An 18,284-nucleotide genomic window follows, 5' to 3' on the forward strand; every position below is an offset into this window, starting at 1 on the left:
ATAGATTGAATCATATGAAATGGGGGGTCCGTGGCCTAATGCTTATGAAACTGGGGGTCCTTCAAATTAAAAAGGTTCAGAATCACTGTAGAGTTTGACAACGTGTAGATTAATTCCAAAATCCACCTCTGTGAAGCTGTAAAATGTAATGGCCTGTGCCTCTGCGTTGCCTGTGGTTTGCAGTTAGTCACCTAATGTTGTTATTTTTTTTTACTAATGTCCTAACAAGCTCTAACACGTACTATAATGGCTCACATTTACACAATTATAATTCCATCCAAGACTGTAGAACATGTTTGTCAACTCCGATCAAAGTTATAGAGTCAAAGGAGATTGAGCTAATATTGGAGCTATTGGATCTAGACTGAATGAATTCATGTTCTATTCATCATGATAGAACATACTGTAGGCATAGATAGATATGGGGGGGGTTATATTTGGGGGCTGAGAATCCCCCAATGTTGAGCTGCCTTGATTCGTCTTCCCACTTACAATGTTATTTGCTTATCCTGTAGGCTATCTTGTATGAGTTCTCTCTCCTGATTGGATGGAATTGGATTGAATTCTCTGTGTATTAAAGAGCTGGACAGATGAGACCCCTGTTACTGAAGAAGGGAAGACGCGGGCGGGCGAACCACGTCATCGCGCTCATGTCACAATGACTCAGCCATTTACCATTTAAGGAGTTCCCAATGCAGTGTGTCTTTATGTGTAAATAAGTGGATAATTTGTTTGTTTTCTTTTGATTGATCTCCTTTTCCCCCTTGCCCCCGGGCAACAGAGTTTTGCACATACTGAGGTTTCTCACCGTAAAGGAGGCAGTATAGCCTATAGTCGAGTCTGGATGTGATGAAGGCATGGATGAGTGTCTCTGCAGGCAGCAGTGTGGGATAGTGTGGGACGGAGGCGGGCAATGTTGCAGAGGTGGTAAAAGGCTGTCTTGGTGAACACCAGATCTGGTGGATGCATGCCCATATATGGGCAGCTCCATATATGGGCGCACAAGGGGCATGTCCATATATGTGCATATACTGATGACATCAGGGATCTCCATATAAGGGCTTAAAGGAACCGCACCGCCGATCCGACCGATATGCCCATATATGGGCATATCGGTCGGATCGGTGGGCCACGTAGGCCCGAATCTCTAGTATAGCAATGATTGGCATGAAAATATATATATATATATATATATGTATATATATATTTGAATAACATCCGTAATTTACTGATTACAAGGAATAGTTTGTTTTGCATACCTAATATTGCCACAAAGCTCAGTAAATGTGCAAAAAAAGTGCAACGTTGATGCATTATATATTTGTTTAATGTATTTCACTATTTTATAATGGAAGTGAAATGTAATCCAGACACCACGCTACTTGCCCCAACCCTTTTACATTCCTTTTAAATTATTTTTTGTATTTCAAGGAACACTTTATTTTGCATGTATGTTATAATGCTTCCTAAAAAGCTCAGTAAATGTGCAAAAAAGTGCAACGATGATGCTTTATATATTTGTTTAATGTATTTAACTATTTTATAATGGAAGTGAAATGTAATCCAGACACTAACAAAGTAAAAAGTTAAAGTTTATACACATATCTAACTATATAAGTTTATAATGAAAGAGAAAGGAAATCCAGGCACTAAGCTACTATACCTGCCTCCTGTAAAGAAAGGGTTGTAAAGGTGCAGAATACAGAGGAGTTACAATGTCCTGTGGCCTCACGTCCTGTGACCTCACCATGTCCTGTGACCTCACCATGTCCTGTGACCTCACCATGTCCTGTGACCTCACCATGTCCTGTGACATCACCATGTCATGTAACAGTATAAGGTTCTGCATCAGACTCAAAAGCCCAACACAGACAGACTATCCATTCTAACTTACAGGTTTCCGGGTGGTCTATAGACAATATGGTGAACCGTTGCGGTCTGCTTTCTGCCAACAAAGATCCAGTTCCTCTGAAAGGCATCGATGTGGAGGTTGAGGTGAGGGACCATGTGGCCACAGTGACCTCCATTCTGCAGTACGAGAACAAGGAGGAGAGCCCCATAGAGGCTGTCTTTGTCTTCCCTCTTCCCGGCGATGCTGCCGTCTGTCATTTCAGCGCAAAGATCGGACAGTCAGAGGTCGTGGCGGAGGTGAAGGAGAAACAGGAGGCTCGGTGGGAGTACGACGACGCGTTGAGCTCGGGCCGGCAGGCCTTCCTGTTGGAGGAGAGCGAGCAGAGCCCCGACGTATTCTCTTTGAGCGTGGGCAGTCTGCCTCCGGGGGAGAGCGCCTCCATCAGGCTGGAGTACGTCACTGAGCTGGCCGTGGAGGCTGACGACGGGCTGAGATTCTGTCTGCCTGCCGTGCTCAATCCCCGATACCAACCTCAAGGTGGTGGAGGGAGTGGTCAGCATCGGGTGACCTCTGTTCCAGCTTCTCTAGTGCCCTACAGTCTGTCCTTTTCTGCCCACGTGACCTCTCCTCGACCCGTCTCTAAAGTAGAGTCCAACTGTTCCCTGGACCCTCTCCAGTACCTCAACACAGAGCAGACCCAGGCCACGGTCCGGCTGGCAGCAGGACATACGTTTGACAGAGACGTGGAGCTGTTGATTTATTACAAAGACGCCCACCAGCCCAGTGCTGTAGTGGAGGCGGGACAGGAGTCTGTCAAAGCTGGCTCTCTGATGGGCGACCCAGTGGTCATGCTGAGCTTGTACCCAGAGTTCCCTAAAGCTGTGATGTCATCGGCGACTTCATGCGGGGAGTTCCTGTTTCTGATGGATCGTTCTGGAAGCATGGATTTTGGCACTAGGCATGGTCAGACTCGCATTGGCAGTGCCAGGGATACTCTGCTGCTCCTGCTTAAGAGTCTGCCCATGGGCTGCTACTTTAACATCTATGGTTTTGGGAGTAACTTTGATCACATCTTCCTCGAGAGTGTGGAGTACAAACAGGACACCATGGAGGAGGCTGTGAAGAAGGTTGAGATGATGAAAGCTGATATGGGAGGAACAGAAATCCTTCGGGCCCTCAAACATATATACAAGCAATCCTGCATCCCCGGTCACCCCAGACAACTCTTTGTCTTCACTGACGGCGAGGTGGGTAACACCAAGGACGTTATTGACCTAGTGAAAAAGAATGCCGGCTCTCACAGGTGTTTCACTTTTGGCATTGGGGAGGGGGCCAGCTCTGCTCTCATCAATGGGATGTCCAAGCAGGGAGGAGGTCATGCCCAGTTCATCACAGGAACAGAGAGGATGCAACCCAAAGTGATGCAGTCACTCAGCTTTGCCCTGCAGCCAGCTGTGGTGGATATTTCCCTTCAGTGGAACCTGCCAAAGGGAGTGTCTGTAACACCTCTGTCTCCACCCATCACAGCCCTTTTCCAGGGTCAGAGGTCACTCATTTATGCCCAGCTCACTGGAGAGCGCTCAGGTGCCAGTGACGGCAGTGTGAAAGTGACGTACAGGCTGGCAGACCAACCTTTTGAGTGCCAGCTCCACTTCAGTCTCACACCGACAGAGGGCACTGGACTGACAGTCCACAGGTTGGGGGCTCGGACCCTGATTCGCTCCCTGGAGCTGGAGCAGAGAGACCAGCGAGGGCAGCAGGATGAAGCAGAGAAGAAGAATGTGGTGGGACTCAGCATCGAATCAGGAGTGAGCAGTGTCTTCACTGCCTTCATCGCTGTCAACAAAGGAAGTGGGGAGGCTGTACAAGGACCTCTGTTACGCAGAAATGTTCCAGTACCAAGTACCAACAAGGCTGCGCTGGACAGCCGATCATCCTTTTCATTTACTTGTACAGAAAAAAGCAGCTATGACTTTGACTGTGTAGATGAACTTACCAATATGTCAAGGCTACGCGGGACATCCCGCGTATCCTTAATGTCAGAGGAAAGCTATGACGCTTTAGATAGGTGCAGGTCTGTGCTTCAAAGTCGTCAGCCACCCGGATACAGATTAATGTCAGAGGGAAGACATGACGCTTTAGATAGGTGCCGGAGTGAGCTTCAAAGTCGTCAGCCACCCAAAGACACATTAATGTCAAAGGGAAGATATGACACTTTAGATAGGTGCCTGAGTGAGCTTCAAAGTCGTCAGCCACCCAAAGACACATTGCTGCAGTTGATTTCCCTCCAGAATGCCTCTGGCTCCTGGACTCTGACATCAACCCTGGAAAATGTACTGGGGAAGAGCAAGGATCAAGTGGAAAAGTCAATGCCTGGGCAGGTGAACCAGGAAACGTGGACCACTGTTTTGTCTTTGATCTGGCTGCATGGTTTCAAGATGGAAGCCCAGGATGAGTGGCAGCTTCTGGCTATGAAGGCAGTATCCTGGGTCCATGCTCAGAATGTCCCAAATCTGATGGAGGTCATTGAGGCTGGAAATACCCTGTTGGGCTGCAAGGTGCAGAAAGATGCCCTAAGGCTGTGAGAGGCACATCCTGCCTGGCTCCATCTCGCCTATCCACCAGCGGGGTTGGAACAAGGAATAGAATATTATGTCTGGCTTATTCTTATGTTTCTGTCAACGTGACTCTTTTCCAGCCTTAACAACACCATTCCATTCAAATATTTAATCTACTGCATTAGCATTGTACAGTGATGGTTTCCCAATATCATTACTTTTGATTGCTGTTAAACTTCTGACAACAACATTGACTAATACACTTATTGTCTCCGCCGAAGGTGGAGAATATGTTTTCGCTTTGTGTGAGCAAACATTGTTAGCCAAGCTAACATTGGGCAAGCTCCACATGACACGTGTCAAGTTGTTGACACCAATGCCTCTGATTGGCTAGAGGGACGCGTGACGAAATCAAATTCTATAAATAGGTGTGTCACTTCAAAAAGACCTTACTTTTTGAAGTGAGGTAAAACAGGATCAATCAGACTTGATTGGAACAGTACCTTCAGTAAGTCCAAGTCACCCGTGTGTGTTTGCTTGCGCCTTTGCTTGCGCCTTTGGTCAAGCAAAGGCGCAAGCAAACACACACGCACGGACGGGTGATTTGGACTAGAAGATACTGTTCCAATCCAGACTGATTGATCCTGTCTTACCTCGCTTCAAAAACGTAAACGGCTTTTTGAAGTGACACACCTTTTTATTATAGGATTGTATTTCGTCATGCGTCCCTCTAGCCAATCAGAGACATTGATGTCAACATATTGACACGTATTAAGAGTTCGGCTTTGTTGTGGGATCATTTCAACTCTAGTCCTCTTCTACGTTACAATTGTAGATGAGTATGCTTTCTTAGCTTTGGCCTTCTGCGCCTTTGCTTGACCAATGTTAGGTGTTCTCAGAGGGAAACACACACGCACAGACGGGTGACTTGGACTTGCAATCAAGCAAAACAACACTTGGATGTGCCACACGTGTCATCGGGCCATTAAACTTGGGAAACTCCCTACACAGGCTTGGGCTAACAACTTATTACTCGACCCAATACCCAAAATATGATTTTTTTTTCTTTTACTCTACTGTATCTCATTAGTTATTGCTATGATAATATAATTGCTATAGTCTGCTGGCGGAGACTTGTGCTCCGAGGAGCACATTTTCTAGTTACAATATGAAAAAAAAAGATTCAGAATGGCCAATGAGAAAATATAAAGAGCTGCACTTGTGTAACCTGCCATTGTATGTTTTACATATTATGTTATTCCAGAAAGTAAAACTTCAGAAAAATAGATGCTAAATTAGAAGACCACACTCATAAAGAGTTAATGGGCACAAACATAAATAAAATAAAATACATTCCTTGAAAAGTTTTTTATTTCTAAATAGCAGCTTACATTTTTTTTCTATTATTAAGCTTGAATAATATTCAAAGAACTTATCAGTGATATGCAGCTACACAATGAACACTCATTCGGGTGGCGCAGTGGTAAAGTCCCTGCCCTCCACCACCGAGGTTGTGGGTTAAATCCACTGTGGTGCGTCCGGCTTTGACGGGTGTCTATGCGAATATGACAGTTTACATTTGGTTCCTTGATGGTATCGTGGTAATAGTTTAGGTATGGGAATATGAGTCTTTTCAGTGCACCATAGGTTGTTTAATGTATATAATGTTTGACGCTTGTTTTTGTGTAATATTGAGTTATTGTGCCACAGGCCAATGCAAAGTCCTTGTATTCATATTCCCAAAAATATGAAATCATGTCCTGTAAGCTGTAACAACGTCAAGCAACGTACCTCCCCGTGACATCACATCCTGTCCACGGGCTTGATGCCTTTAGGCTTTAGGCCAGGATGTGGATATTTCGTCTTGACGTGAAGTCTTCTGCATCCGAAGGCTGTAAACCAAACGTCTCAGTTGTTGTATTTCGATGTTGTAAGCGGTGCCGCTTGCCAAAAACAACCGATCTGCTTGTATAAACTTCATGGTCACATGTTACGTCACACGTGTCGTCACACAATACTTCTGCATTTATCTTTACTGCTGTGCTGTGGGCTGTGAAAGATGTCTCCACCCAGGGCCCAAACGTACAGGAATACATTGTTTCATTGCTGTCGGGCAGAAACCTCTTACAGTTAACGCCCTACTTCATCATACTACAGCGCCACACAAAAGTATCAAAAGTAGCAGATCTGCAAGCTCGAAAGTGACGCGTTTTGAGCTTGTCGATCTGCTGTTTTTTTATTTGAATCCTGAAAAGAATCAGTTTTGAACATGAGGTTTCCACCCGACAGAGACGATATTTAATCACTTTATTCTATTTCAGAAATAGTAAAAATAGCCAACTTACAAGCTCACAATGCATCACTAGGTGATAAATTGTGAGTTTGCAGATCTGCTTTTTTCACTCCTTTTGAAATTCAAATTATGGAAATGTTTAGATTTTTTGGGGGGGGAAATCTTAAACTTTTGGGCCGCTACGCAACCCTCACACCTACATCGCACCGCCAATGATCCGTCCGATATGCCCATATATGGCCATATAAGAGGCCATACCTGCCAACCTCAGACCGTCCGATAACAGGTGATTTTTTTTCCAGGGAGGGGGGGGGGTCATATTGACCACGCCCCCAAGCGGGGGTTCCCCCCAGACAATTTTAACAGAGTAGATGTAATTTCCGGTATTCTGGTGGATTTGGGGAGTTTGACACTTTTATCAGCCTTTACTTAGGATCCATTAAGTTGCAATAAAGGAGCCATATTTAATAATAACCACTAGCCTAAATAAAATTGCATTGGACTGGAGTTTATCCAGACATAAAGCGACAGTAAAAGAGTAACATTCCCATTCTCTCAGAAAGAGAGTTTTTTGGGGTGTGTGTGCCAGAATCAATGAGTGAGTTAGTGAGTGAGTGAGTGAGTGAGAGAGAGAGAGAGTGAGTGTGAGAGAGAGAGAGAGAGAGAGAGAGAGAGAGAGAGAGAGAGAGAGAGAGAGAGAGCCCACTCACACCAACAAAAAGAACAATCAAATACTGCCATTGTGATTTGCATATCAAAAACTCAAGGAACTAGCAAATTAACATGAATGGCCGTGGCTGCATATCAGTGAGGGGCCACACAAAAAGGGTGGAATCCCCCAAAACAGGATAAGAACAGGAGAAATGGAAGAACAGGAGACGTCCAGGAGATGGGGTCAAATAACAGGATTCTCCTGGTGAGAACAGAAGGGTTGGCAGGTCTGATAAGAGGCACCCATGGGGACACATGCGCAAATCGGTGTTGGTCATCATCATCAGCAGCATTTGTTGGATGAATCAAAAACAACACATCTAACTGTGTCCCTTCCCATGGAGATCTCTGATGTCAGTCCCTTTTATGCTTGTATGTCTGCTATTTCTTTAAGTCTACATTTAAGTCTAATGCAGCCATGCATTGATATTAAAAAGAAAATGTACTTTGTAATTTGTACTTTAGATAGCTTGTTGTACATCTGCTATTTTCAAACAGCCTAGGCCTATAGTCGCTTAATTCTTTTGGGCTTGTTTTCATAGACCTAGTCGCTTGTTTCTCTCGCGACATCTGGCAACACTGGTTAGGATTTCAGAGGAAACGAAACTTTTACTCAGTCACAGTGTTGCCAGGTCTGCTTATTATAAGCGACTTTGGGCTTGTTTCTCTGTAAAGTTGCTTGCAAGCAACTTTACAGAGAAACAAGAAACTATTTTACAAACAAGCCAAAAAAAACGCAACCCACGACTCGTGCTTATTATAAGCGACTTATTTGGTAAATATTGGTAGTTGTGGGTTGCGTTTTTTTGGGCTTGTTTGTAAAATAGTTGCTTATTTTGGGCTTGTTTCATAATGTTGTTTAAACCAGTGGTTCTCAAACACTTTCATGTCAAGGACCCCCACATTAACATGCAACTTTGTGATTTGTCCACGGCCCCCCATCTGAAAATATTTTGTTATACAAGATTCAAAATGTTTTAAAAATATTACATAATTATTTTCTAGATTTGTTTTTGAAAATAGCAGATCTACAAGCTCACTACGTGTCCGACGCGTTGTGAGCTTGTAGATCTGCTATTTTCAAACAGCCGACGCATATAGTTTTAAAATTCTTTAATAGTCGCTTCTTTTGGGCTTGTTTTCACAGACCTGATTGCTTATTTCTCTCGCACAATCTGGCAACACTATTCACTCAGTCAGCAGAGTGAGTCTGGGAACCAGACTACTCAGTCAGCGTTCTTCACACACATTGAGAAACTAGAGGTGATTAGACAGTCAGTCAGTCAGACAGACAGACAGTAAAATGTCTGTAGTTCTGGACCAGGATCACTTGTGTTGTTCTATCTGTGTGGACGTGCTGAAGGAGCCTGTGACTCTGCCCTGCGGACACAGTTACTGCTGCAGCTGCATTGAAGGAGCCTGGAACCAGGAGGCTGAGGAGAAGACCCTGTCCAGCTGTCCTCAGTGTAGAGAGACCTTCTGTCCACGTCCTGCTCTGAGGAGGAACCACATGCTGACTCAGGTGATGATGATGATGATGATGATGATAGTGAGCTGAATAATAGCCAGTGTTGGGGAAGATACTTTCAAAATGTAGCTTGTAAAGCTACAAGTAGTTCAACATGGCAGTAGCTTGATCAAGCTACATTTAATATCCTACAAAAAAAGTCACATGCCAGCAGAAATATGTCTTTTTTTTAAAGTAACATCTGTGTTCCTAAAGTAAAGAAAGACTAGAGACTTACATACTGTGACATGACATTGACCGTAAACATAACATAAAACTGTAATGACACGTATTATTGTCTGAATATCTAATTATTCAGGTGTAGAAAATAAAAACTAGTCACTTGCAAGCATGTTGTATAATGATAGCTACACCTATACACTACGGTATAGTGCTACTGGCTAATCTTGCAGGACTTCCTCTGAAATCACTAGTCTGTACTCGACAGCGTCATGTTCAGGAAGTGAACATTGTACATCAAGCTGCCTCATGCTAAGGAAACAGGAGACAGGCTACTGACCTATGGGCCACATGGCTCATTGGTAGGAAAGAACCGTTTCTTTGTTCCAAATGCCTCTTCCTCACACTGACTACTTAACCACCACAGCTTTATTGTCACGTCACAGGTGTACAGAAACAAGACCAGGAGACCTGGTTCTGCCAGACCCAGACTTCACATGACGTGTCAGCCTGTGTCTATTATGCCCATGGACGTGCCCATTATTATATGCCCATGTATGGACGAAAGGGGGACATACTTTTATGGCTGGGGCCTAAGGACAAAGTGACCATGCCCATGTATGGAGAAAACGGGTACAAAGCCTCATGTAAGCCAGACCCCCTGGGTCCGGCAAAAATAAGTGGATGTAATTAGTTTTTGTGCAAGTTTTGTTATTTCCGTTAAAAAAAAGAAAAGGAAGAATAAGAAGGGGGTGGGCAATCAAAGAAACAAACAAATGATCTACATATTTACACATAGTACCTGAGGTAAGATAATAAAGGTGCGTGAGCATAGCAGCAGATAAACCATGAACCTATAGGGTCATAATTCCTGTTGGTTTTGTTGTCATCAGTGAGTGAGCTCTCCTCCTTCACTGTTTACTTTCAGGTTTTGGAGAAACTGAAGAATCCAGATGTTCAGCTGTCTTCTGTCTCTGCCGCTCCGCTCTATGCCGGCCCTGCAGACGTAGCCTGTGACCTCTGCCCCGGAAGCAGACGCCTCAAAGCCCTGATGTCCTGTCTGGGATGCCAGGTGTCCTACTGTGACACTCACCTCCAGCCTCACTACAGTGTTCCTGCATTTAAGAAGCACAAGCTGGTCCCGGCCACGGCCCGCCTGCACCACAAGATGTGCTCCAGTCATGACAAGCCGATGGAGGTGTTCTGTCGCACGGACCAGCAGTGTATCTGCTACCTGTGTGCCATGGATGAACACAAGGGCCATGACACCGTGTCAGCGGCCGCAGAGAGGAGCCACAGACAGGTACTGTGATAGCCTACCTACACATATACGTTTTTTTATCAACAAGCAACGTACATTTTCAATGGAGACATTTCACTTTTCTACTGAAAAGTGGAATAGTAGTAATACTAATAGTAGTAATAGTAATAATAGTAAGACCTTAGTATAATGTTCTAAAATTGCATTATTGGAATTATTTCCTTGACATAAATAAACATTCCATTTGAGTTGGAGCTGTTGTTTCCCTGTTTGTTTCTCATTGATGTTTATGTTGTCTGTTGATGTTGAGGAAAGAGTTGATACGTGTATCAGGGTCTTAAGACCACAGTCTCATACTGGACAAGATATTAGCTAATGTTTGAAAAAACATCACATTTTAACATACTTTAATTATTTTCATGCATGAGAAGAAGACAGACTTCCTGGTTTGACGAAGAAGAATCACACATAAAAGAGAGACTAGCAGACCGCCCCGCCCCCTAATGTTGTGACTTTTCACATGTCCCTGAAAGCTATCAGTGTATAAATGAATGTATTGTTGTGTCAACTGTTTCTTCACATTGTGTGTGAATCCAAACCAAACAAAGTTCCAAACGTTTATTTTTCTTGCAGAAACAGTTGGGGACGAGTCAGCTAAACCTCCAGCAGAAGATCCAGGAGAGAAAGAAGGAAGCGAAAGAGCTGAGACAGGTCATGGAGACCCTGAAGGTCAGTTCCCATCAGGGTAGTTAGTAGTTCCTGATATTCTGTTATTTACTGTGGCTACACACAGTAGTTCCTGATATTCTGTTACTTACTGTGGCTACAGCAGTAGTTCCTGATATTCTGTTACTTACTTACGTGTATGCGTGTGTGCGTGCGTGTGCGTGCGTGTGTGTGTGTGTGTGTGTGTTAAGCAGAGCTCTGCAGAAGCAGCTGTGGAGGCCAGTGAGCAGATGTTCTCAGAGATGAAGGTGTGCGTGGAGAGGAGACACATCCAGGTTAAAGACATGATCAGAGATCAGGAGAAGACAGCTGTGTCCCAGGTTGAGGACATCCTGACACAGCTGGAGGAGGACATCGCACAGCTGGAGAGGACACACGCTGAGCTGGACGAGCTGTCCAACACTGATGACATCGTCCATTTCATTCAGGTTCTGTCCAACACTGATGACATCATGCATTTCATTCAGGTTCTGTCCAACACTGATGACATCGTCCATTTCATGCATTTCAGGTTTAGGTTTAACCACTTAAAACCTGAATACATCCGATCTACAAGAGTTTGTAGATCTGCTATTTTTGAAATGTCTTTAAAAAAAGTGGAATAGTTGTTGAAACATTTTAAGAACACAAACCTTGTAAGAGGGTCCCTGGCACAAAATATTTTCTGATGAGGGGTCTGTGGCCAAATACATATTCATTTAAGGGCCCTTGATAGTTAAAGGTTTTAGAAGCACTGATATAATTAATATTGATGCTTTTATTATTAATAATAATATTAATCTGTTCTCTCCAGAGCGTCCAGTGTGGGTCCAGCTCCAGTGGACCTCCAGTCTTACCCAGTGATGTTCTGTCCACTCTGAGCTCCTTCACTCAGCTGAGAGAAGATGTGTCTGCTCTGAGAGACACACTGGACCACGTGCTCACCACACCCTGGACACACACATCACACACAGGTTACACACACACACACACACACACACACACACACACACACACACACACACACACACACACACACACACACACACACACACACACACACACACACACACACACACACACACACACACACACACACACACACACACACACACACACACACACACGGTCAGATGAATGGTCAACCAGCCATCATAGTCAAGAGTGGATTGTTGAAGTCAGAAGACAGTTGATTGATTTGCTGCCAATGGACAACTACTGTAAAAGAAAAACAGTCAGATTGAAAAAGGAGTACTTGTTTTCTTCTAGTTCACCTCCTGCACTCCCCCCGTCAAAAAAATAAATGATGTACCGAGACTAGGAGGACGAGGATTTACGACTCTGTCCCTATCGACATAACTCGGACGGTGCTGAGTTGTCTGAAGGTGACTTCATAACGCTCGGCAGGGCGACTCGCTCGCCTAAGCTCGCTCGGCGGTGTCTCTCGTGGTTCAAGTCACCTTCAGGCGGGGCGCCTCAGTCTGTGAAAACGAGTGCACCTTCTTCGGTCTGACTGGTTTTCCATTCATAATGTGACAGATACACTGATTAACCAAAATCTGTGGTTTTCAACCAGTGGTCCGGGGATATGGAGTTACATTTGTGTCTTTATTAACCAAACAAAAGAAAAACATTTGAGAGAGAAAAAATATAAACAGAACAAAGAATAGTTTTGAATGAAAACGAATTAAAACAGCAAGCAAAAAATAATAATTTGTAAGCAAAGGAAATTATATAAACAGAACAACAAAATATTTTTAATTGAAACAAATTAAAAACGCAATCAAAAAAATATATTTGCAAGCAAAAAAATATAAGATTTGAAAGAAAATAAAAAATAATTGAGAACAAAACTTTTAAAATTCAAGAGTGACAAAATAAGGAAAACTGTTTAAACTACATAAAACAAAATACTTAGTAAAATGTTTGGGTAATAAAATGTGTTGTGCTAAATAAAATGTTTCTAATGTTTTTTCCCTCATTTGCGAATTTTTATTTGCGAACTTATGTCTTTGGTCTCTTTTTTTTTTCTCTCTCTTGGATTTTTTTGTGTGAGGGGTTAAAGTTCAGAAGGCGGGTCCTACGCTGATAGATGTAAGACACCTCTCCATTGGTCACTTGGAGTCTGAGTGACAGCTCCCCCTTCCTTATGTAGTTTGTTGAATGCAGGGATGGAGGTGTGTTACGGCCAGCATGGTTTTTTGATTGATTGAATTATTAGCAGTTTGCAAAAAAAAATTGTCACTTTAGAAATTTGTTACCCTGTATACACTTATACTGTATATGTTGGTTTGTTTACTCTTGAGAGAGAAAACAATGTTGCCCATTAAGCTAATCTGGGGACCCCCTCAGAGGGTCCCGATCCCAAGTTTGGGAACCACTGGCCTACTATAACAGTAACAACAATACAACAATTTTAAATACAGATCACAAACTGTAAGTAGAACAGAAACCTAACATTAGGGAATCATCTGAATTGCTAATAGCCTAAAATGCTCAATATTGTAACGAATAGTGTAGCGCCCAGAGCTGGGATGGAGCTCTGACCTCAGTCCCAGAGGACCACAATGGAAACAAGCCTTTTTGTGTTATCCTTATAACAATCATTGTACAATTGTACCTCTGTATCCTACTGTTAATAAAGTATTCCATCAATCTGTTTACTATTTTTTTTGTTTTAGTTTTTATGATGTTTTGCATAGTAGTGTATATCTGTCTGTCATTAAATGTCTCTATGAATTGAGTACAAAGGACCCCAAAAGTCATCTTTCTTGGGTTTTAAATACTCTTAGCTGACCTTGCATTATACTTTCATGTTTTTTTGTTTTTTTTGCAAACTGCTAATAATTCAATCAATCAAAAAACCATGCTGGCCGTAACACACCTCCATCCCTGCATTCAACAAACTACATAAGGAAGGGGGAGCTGTCACTCAGACTCCAAGTGACCAATGGAGAGGTGTCTTACATCTATCAGCGTAGGACCCGCCTTCTGAACTTTAACCCCTCACACAAAAAAATCCAAGAGAGAGAAAAAGAAATCGAGACCAAAGACATAGGTTTTGAGAGAGAAGGCATTTTGCAATCAGAGAAAAACTACTTTCGTTCGCAAATGAGGAAAAAAAACATTAAAAACATTTTATTTAGCACAACACATTTTATTACCCAAACATTTTACTAAGTATTTTGTTTTATGTAGTTTTAACAGTTTTTCATTATTTTTTTACTCTTGAATTTTAAAAGTTTTGTTCTAAATTATTTTTAATTTTCTTTCAAATCTTGTATTTTTTTGCTTGCAAATATATTTTTTTGATTGCGTTTTTAATTTGTTTTAATTAAAAATATTTTGTTCTGTTTATATCATTTCCTTTGCTTACAAATTATTATTTTTTTGCTTGCTGTTTTAATTCGTTTTCATTCAAAACTATTCTTTACTCTGTTTATATTTTTTCTCTCTCAAATGTTTTTCTTTTGTTTGGTTAATAAAGACACAAATGTAACTCCATACGGGGACCCAGCGAAATTTGTTAACATAGCGTCAGAATCACTTTAACCACTTAGCTTTGGCTATTCAAAAATAGCAGATATACAAGCTCATAGCGCGGCACCGAGTGCCGCGCTATGAGCTTGTATATCTGCTATTTTTGAAAAATCGTGAAAATGTGTGCATATCTTTGAATATATTTATTTTTGAAAGAGAACGTTTTTAACTCAAAACTTTGCTTCTGGGGGTCCCTGGCACAAAATATTTTCAGATGGGGGTCCGCGGCCAAATGTATATCAATTTAGGGGTCCTAGGCATGAAAAAGGTTGAAAACCACTGATCTAAATGACTCTTGGGTAGAGGGTTGGGTTGTGTAGTTACCTTGTCATGATGTAACTCCAAGTATTGATGAGATATCTTCAGTAGTTGCTCTGTTGATTAGAAATGTATGTTCCAAAATAATAGTATACTATTACATAATAGTAGACGTACATTGCACAGTGAAACAGCTCTCCAAGTCTCTCTTTTAGCACATAAATGAACACAAAGTGGATCATATATCTATATCTATGTCTGTCCATCTATATCTTTCCCATTGCCCCCTCTGGTGCCTCCCACATTGAAAAGGTGCTTTAGAGGTCATTCTTCAGTGTGATGTCTTCTTCCTCTGACTTATTTCTTGTGTCTCCAGAGTCTCCAGCTGATGTTTCACACCCAGCAGAGCCTCAGACCAGAGAGGAACTCTTACAATGTGAGTCCATGTTCAGGCTGAGTATTATCTGACAAACTCTCATAAACAGGTTGATGGAGAGTTTAATTCATGATATTTTGTGTTCTCACAGATTCCTGTCCACTCTCATTGGATGCGAACACAATACAAGACAAGCTCTCCCTGTCAGAGGAGAACAGGAAGGTGACCAGACGCTCCACACAGCACCCTGATCATCCAAAGAGATTTACGTGTTACCCTCAGGTGTTGTGTAGGGAGAGTCTGACTGAACGTTGTTACTGGGAAGTAGAATGGATTGAGAAAGAATGGGTTTATATAGCCGTCTCTTATGAAGACATCAACAGACAGGAGCGTTTTCAGTCAGGCTTTGGATTCAATTCAAAGTCCTGGTGTTTAAGATGCATAGGTGACGACTGCTGGTTCACACACAACAGCATTGATACTAAAGTGACAAAGCCTACTAGTTCCACCACAGTTGATACAAAAGAGTTCAAGCATACTGTAACCAGGGTGGGGGTGTACCTGGACCACAAGGCAGGTACTCTGTCCTTCTACAGTGTTTGTGACAACACAATGAGCCTCCTCCATACAGTTCACACCACCTTCACACAACCTCTCTATGCAGGGATAGGGCTTCGTCCCGAGAATCAAATACGTTATAATGGTAAAGTGTTTTGGGAATTGGCGAATCAACATAATGATTCTAAGGCTCATACAGCAGAGGTGTGTAAGATATGGTAGACATGTTTAAAGACACCTGATCCTCATATTCAGTTGAAAACCTTGCCAATGTTCCAGGGAAAGAGAAGCTCATAGCATATAGGCACTACTTGTTGGATACATTGGTAGATGCTAGTTTTGCTTGTTTGTTTGTTTTCACAATTAAAATAAAGAAAAGATACCAAATAATCAAATATTACATTAAAAAGAGGCAAACGTGAAAATAGCCGATCTACAAGCTCATATTATTACAATGCGAGGCGTTGTGAGCTTGTAGATCGGCTATTTTCACAACGTTTGCCTCTTTCTTACGTATTATTTGACAATTTGGCCAATTGGTCTTAAAATCATTAAATTGTAACTTACAAAATGTGCAAATACCCTGCATACACTTGTATTGTTTGTTGGTTTGTTAAAGGTAGGGTAAGTGATTTTCTTTGGTTAAAATAAGTGTTAAATAGCTCTATATTCTGATAGTACTCATTGCTATAGAGTGTTTGTTCAGTAAAAGGAGTCTCCTTGTCTCTCCAGCTCTTTATAAAACAGAAAATGCATTTTCGTTTCAGTTTCAGTTTCATTTCCAATTTTATCCAATCAGGATAGAGAACTCAATCAGGATATAGATTAAACAAGTGAAATGGGAAGTGATGACACTAAGAAATGAGCATACAAAATTGTAACTGGAACACTATAAAAATGAAGCTTAAAAATGGGTACTTTCTCCTGATTGGCTGAGATTTTGACACCTACCGGAAAATGCATTTTCTGTTCATTAAAGAGCTGGAGAGACGGGGAGACTCCTGTTACTGAACAAACACTCGCAATGATAGCAATGATTACTATCAGAATATAGTGCTTTAACCTTTTAACAAAATACTTTTTGTTTTAACCAAACAATATCACTTACCCTACCTTTAAGCTAATCATCTGGGGACCCCCAAAGATAATTTGGGGACCCCCTCAGTTTGGGAACCACCGCTGTAGGCTCTTTTTCAATGCTGTGGGATGATAGGAATCACACCTCTTTAGAGTGTTTCTGTCTGTAGGCTTGGAATAAAGGTAATGATGAGAGTGTTATTTTCATCTATCTTGATAATATCCATAAAGTTAATTTCCTCCTTCCTGCCCATTAAAGCTGTATAACCACAAATACTCCTTTGTACCAGTAGAGGGCGGTGCCGTGCCACACAGCCACAGCATGCGTCTGTGTGCATTGATGACTGACAAGGGACTTGATGTAACCAATACAAAGATATAATATCCTCCTATAAATCGACAAAACTCTGTGCGGGTGGTGAGCCCAGCCCAGCTCTTCTGCCGGGTTCTCTTCAGTCGCTGGAGCAATTGATCTGAATTTGCACACAGCCACTGACCATTACCATGTGCACGAAACAGCGAAGCCCATTTTTCGCTTTCCCTAAATGTCAGCTGTTTATTAGCGATTTTTTGTTCGCTGGCTCCCGGGTTGCCAAATCATGTGCGCCTATCCCCCCACGGGTATGGTTAGACAGAGCACTTCCGCATTCCATTCTTATAATGGGAGTCAACGCTAGTGTCACAACTCTCTTATACGGCTCTGAGTTTACTAGTTTTGACCTTGTTGAGAGTGTTTCTTTCTTGAGTTCACCGTGTGCAAGTAGGCCTACCTGTTATTTTTGCTGTGTGTTGATGCACAAAGACCACAGTGTTAAATTAATCTCCTCAACTGGGAAAGTGTGGTTCTTTCCAAGTCTTCCAACTGGGACGCTAGTATTGTTTGGAATAAAGGTTGGTAATGATGAGAGTGTTATTTTCATCTATCCTCATAATATCCAGAAAGTGAATTTCCTCCTTCCTGCCCATTAAAGCTGTATAACCACAAATACTCCTCTGTACCAGTAGAGGGCGGTGCCGTGCCACACAGCCACAGCATGCAGCTGTGAGTATTGATGACTGACAGTAGCCTGATTATCAGCCTGAAGCTGCGTGGAGCTTCAGTCTGAAATTGTCTGCAATGTCCGCGATTACCAGGGGGAGGGGATTCAAATTTCCCTAAACCAATCACAAGAGATCCACGGATCCGCCCACATCTGACGTCATCGCACAGCTTGTTTTAGCAGATATTCGCTGATTGGCTTGTCTTTAGACCACCCCCACCTCTGACTCTGATTTGACAGATTTTTCTTCGATCGTGAAAAGCCACTGGCTCACATTGCAACACCAGACCAAGAGGAGCTCACTCAGAGAGTGGGCGGGGTCTATGGTCAGGAACCAGGCTAGACTGACAGGGGACTTGATGTAACCA

The 18,284-nt window shown here is 42.5% G+C and overlaps 2 protein-coding genes across 3 annotated transcripts; both read left to right on the top strand.

Moving 5' to 3' along the window:
* Positions 1–1,919: 1,919 nt before the first annotated feature.
* On the top strand, positions 1,920–4,437 carry LOC308081824 (von Willebrand factor A domain-containing protein 5A-like; the record flags this gene model as incomplete). The annotated part of the gene is made up of 1 exon (XM_080423447.1): positions 1,920–4,437. The coding sequence occupies exon 1, from the start codon at positions 1,921–1,923 to the stop codon at positions 4,435–4,437; it is 2,517 nt and encodes an 838-aa protein (XP_080279573.1). The 5' UTR covers position 1,920.
* A 4,275-nt stretch (positions 4,438–8,712) lies between these two features.
* Positions 8,713–16,431, top strand: LOC308082240 (tripartite motif-containing protein 16-like). Of its 2 annotated transcripts, none has more exons than XM_080423920.1 (7): positions 8,713–8,936; positions 10,030–10,404; positions 11,002–11,091; positions 11,283–11,516; positions 11,882–12,041; positions 15,242–15,301; positions 15,393–16,431. In XM_080423920.1, the coding sequence occupies exons 1-7, from the start codon at positions 8,718–8,720 to the stop codon at positions 16,019–16,021; spliced, it is 1,767 nt and encodes a 588-aa protein (XP_080280046.1). In that variant the 5' UTR covers positions 8,713–8,717; the 3' UTR covers positions 16,022–16,431. The 2 variants fall into 2 exon arrangements, with proteins under 2 accessions (XP_080280046.1, XP_080280045.1); XM_080423919.1 differs by having other exon boundaries at positions 10,996–11,091; positions 15,393–16,428.
* Positions 16,432–18,284: the final 1,853 nt, after the last annotated feature.

The sequence above is a fragment of the Gymnoscopelus braueri genome, assembly GCF_963280865.1.
Source record: "Gymnoscopelus braueri genome assembly, chromosome: 3".
Lineage (NCBI taxonomy): Eukaryota > Metazoa > Chordata > Actinopteri > Myctophiformes > Myctophidae > Gymnoscopelus > Gymnoscopelus braueri.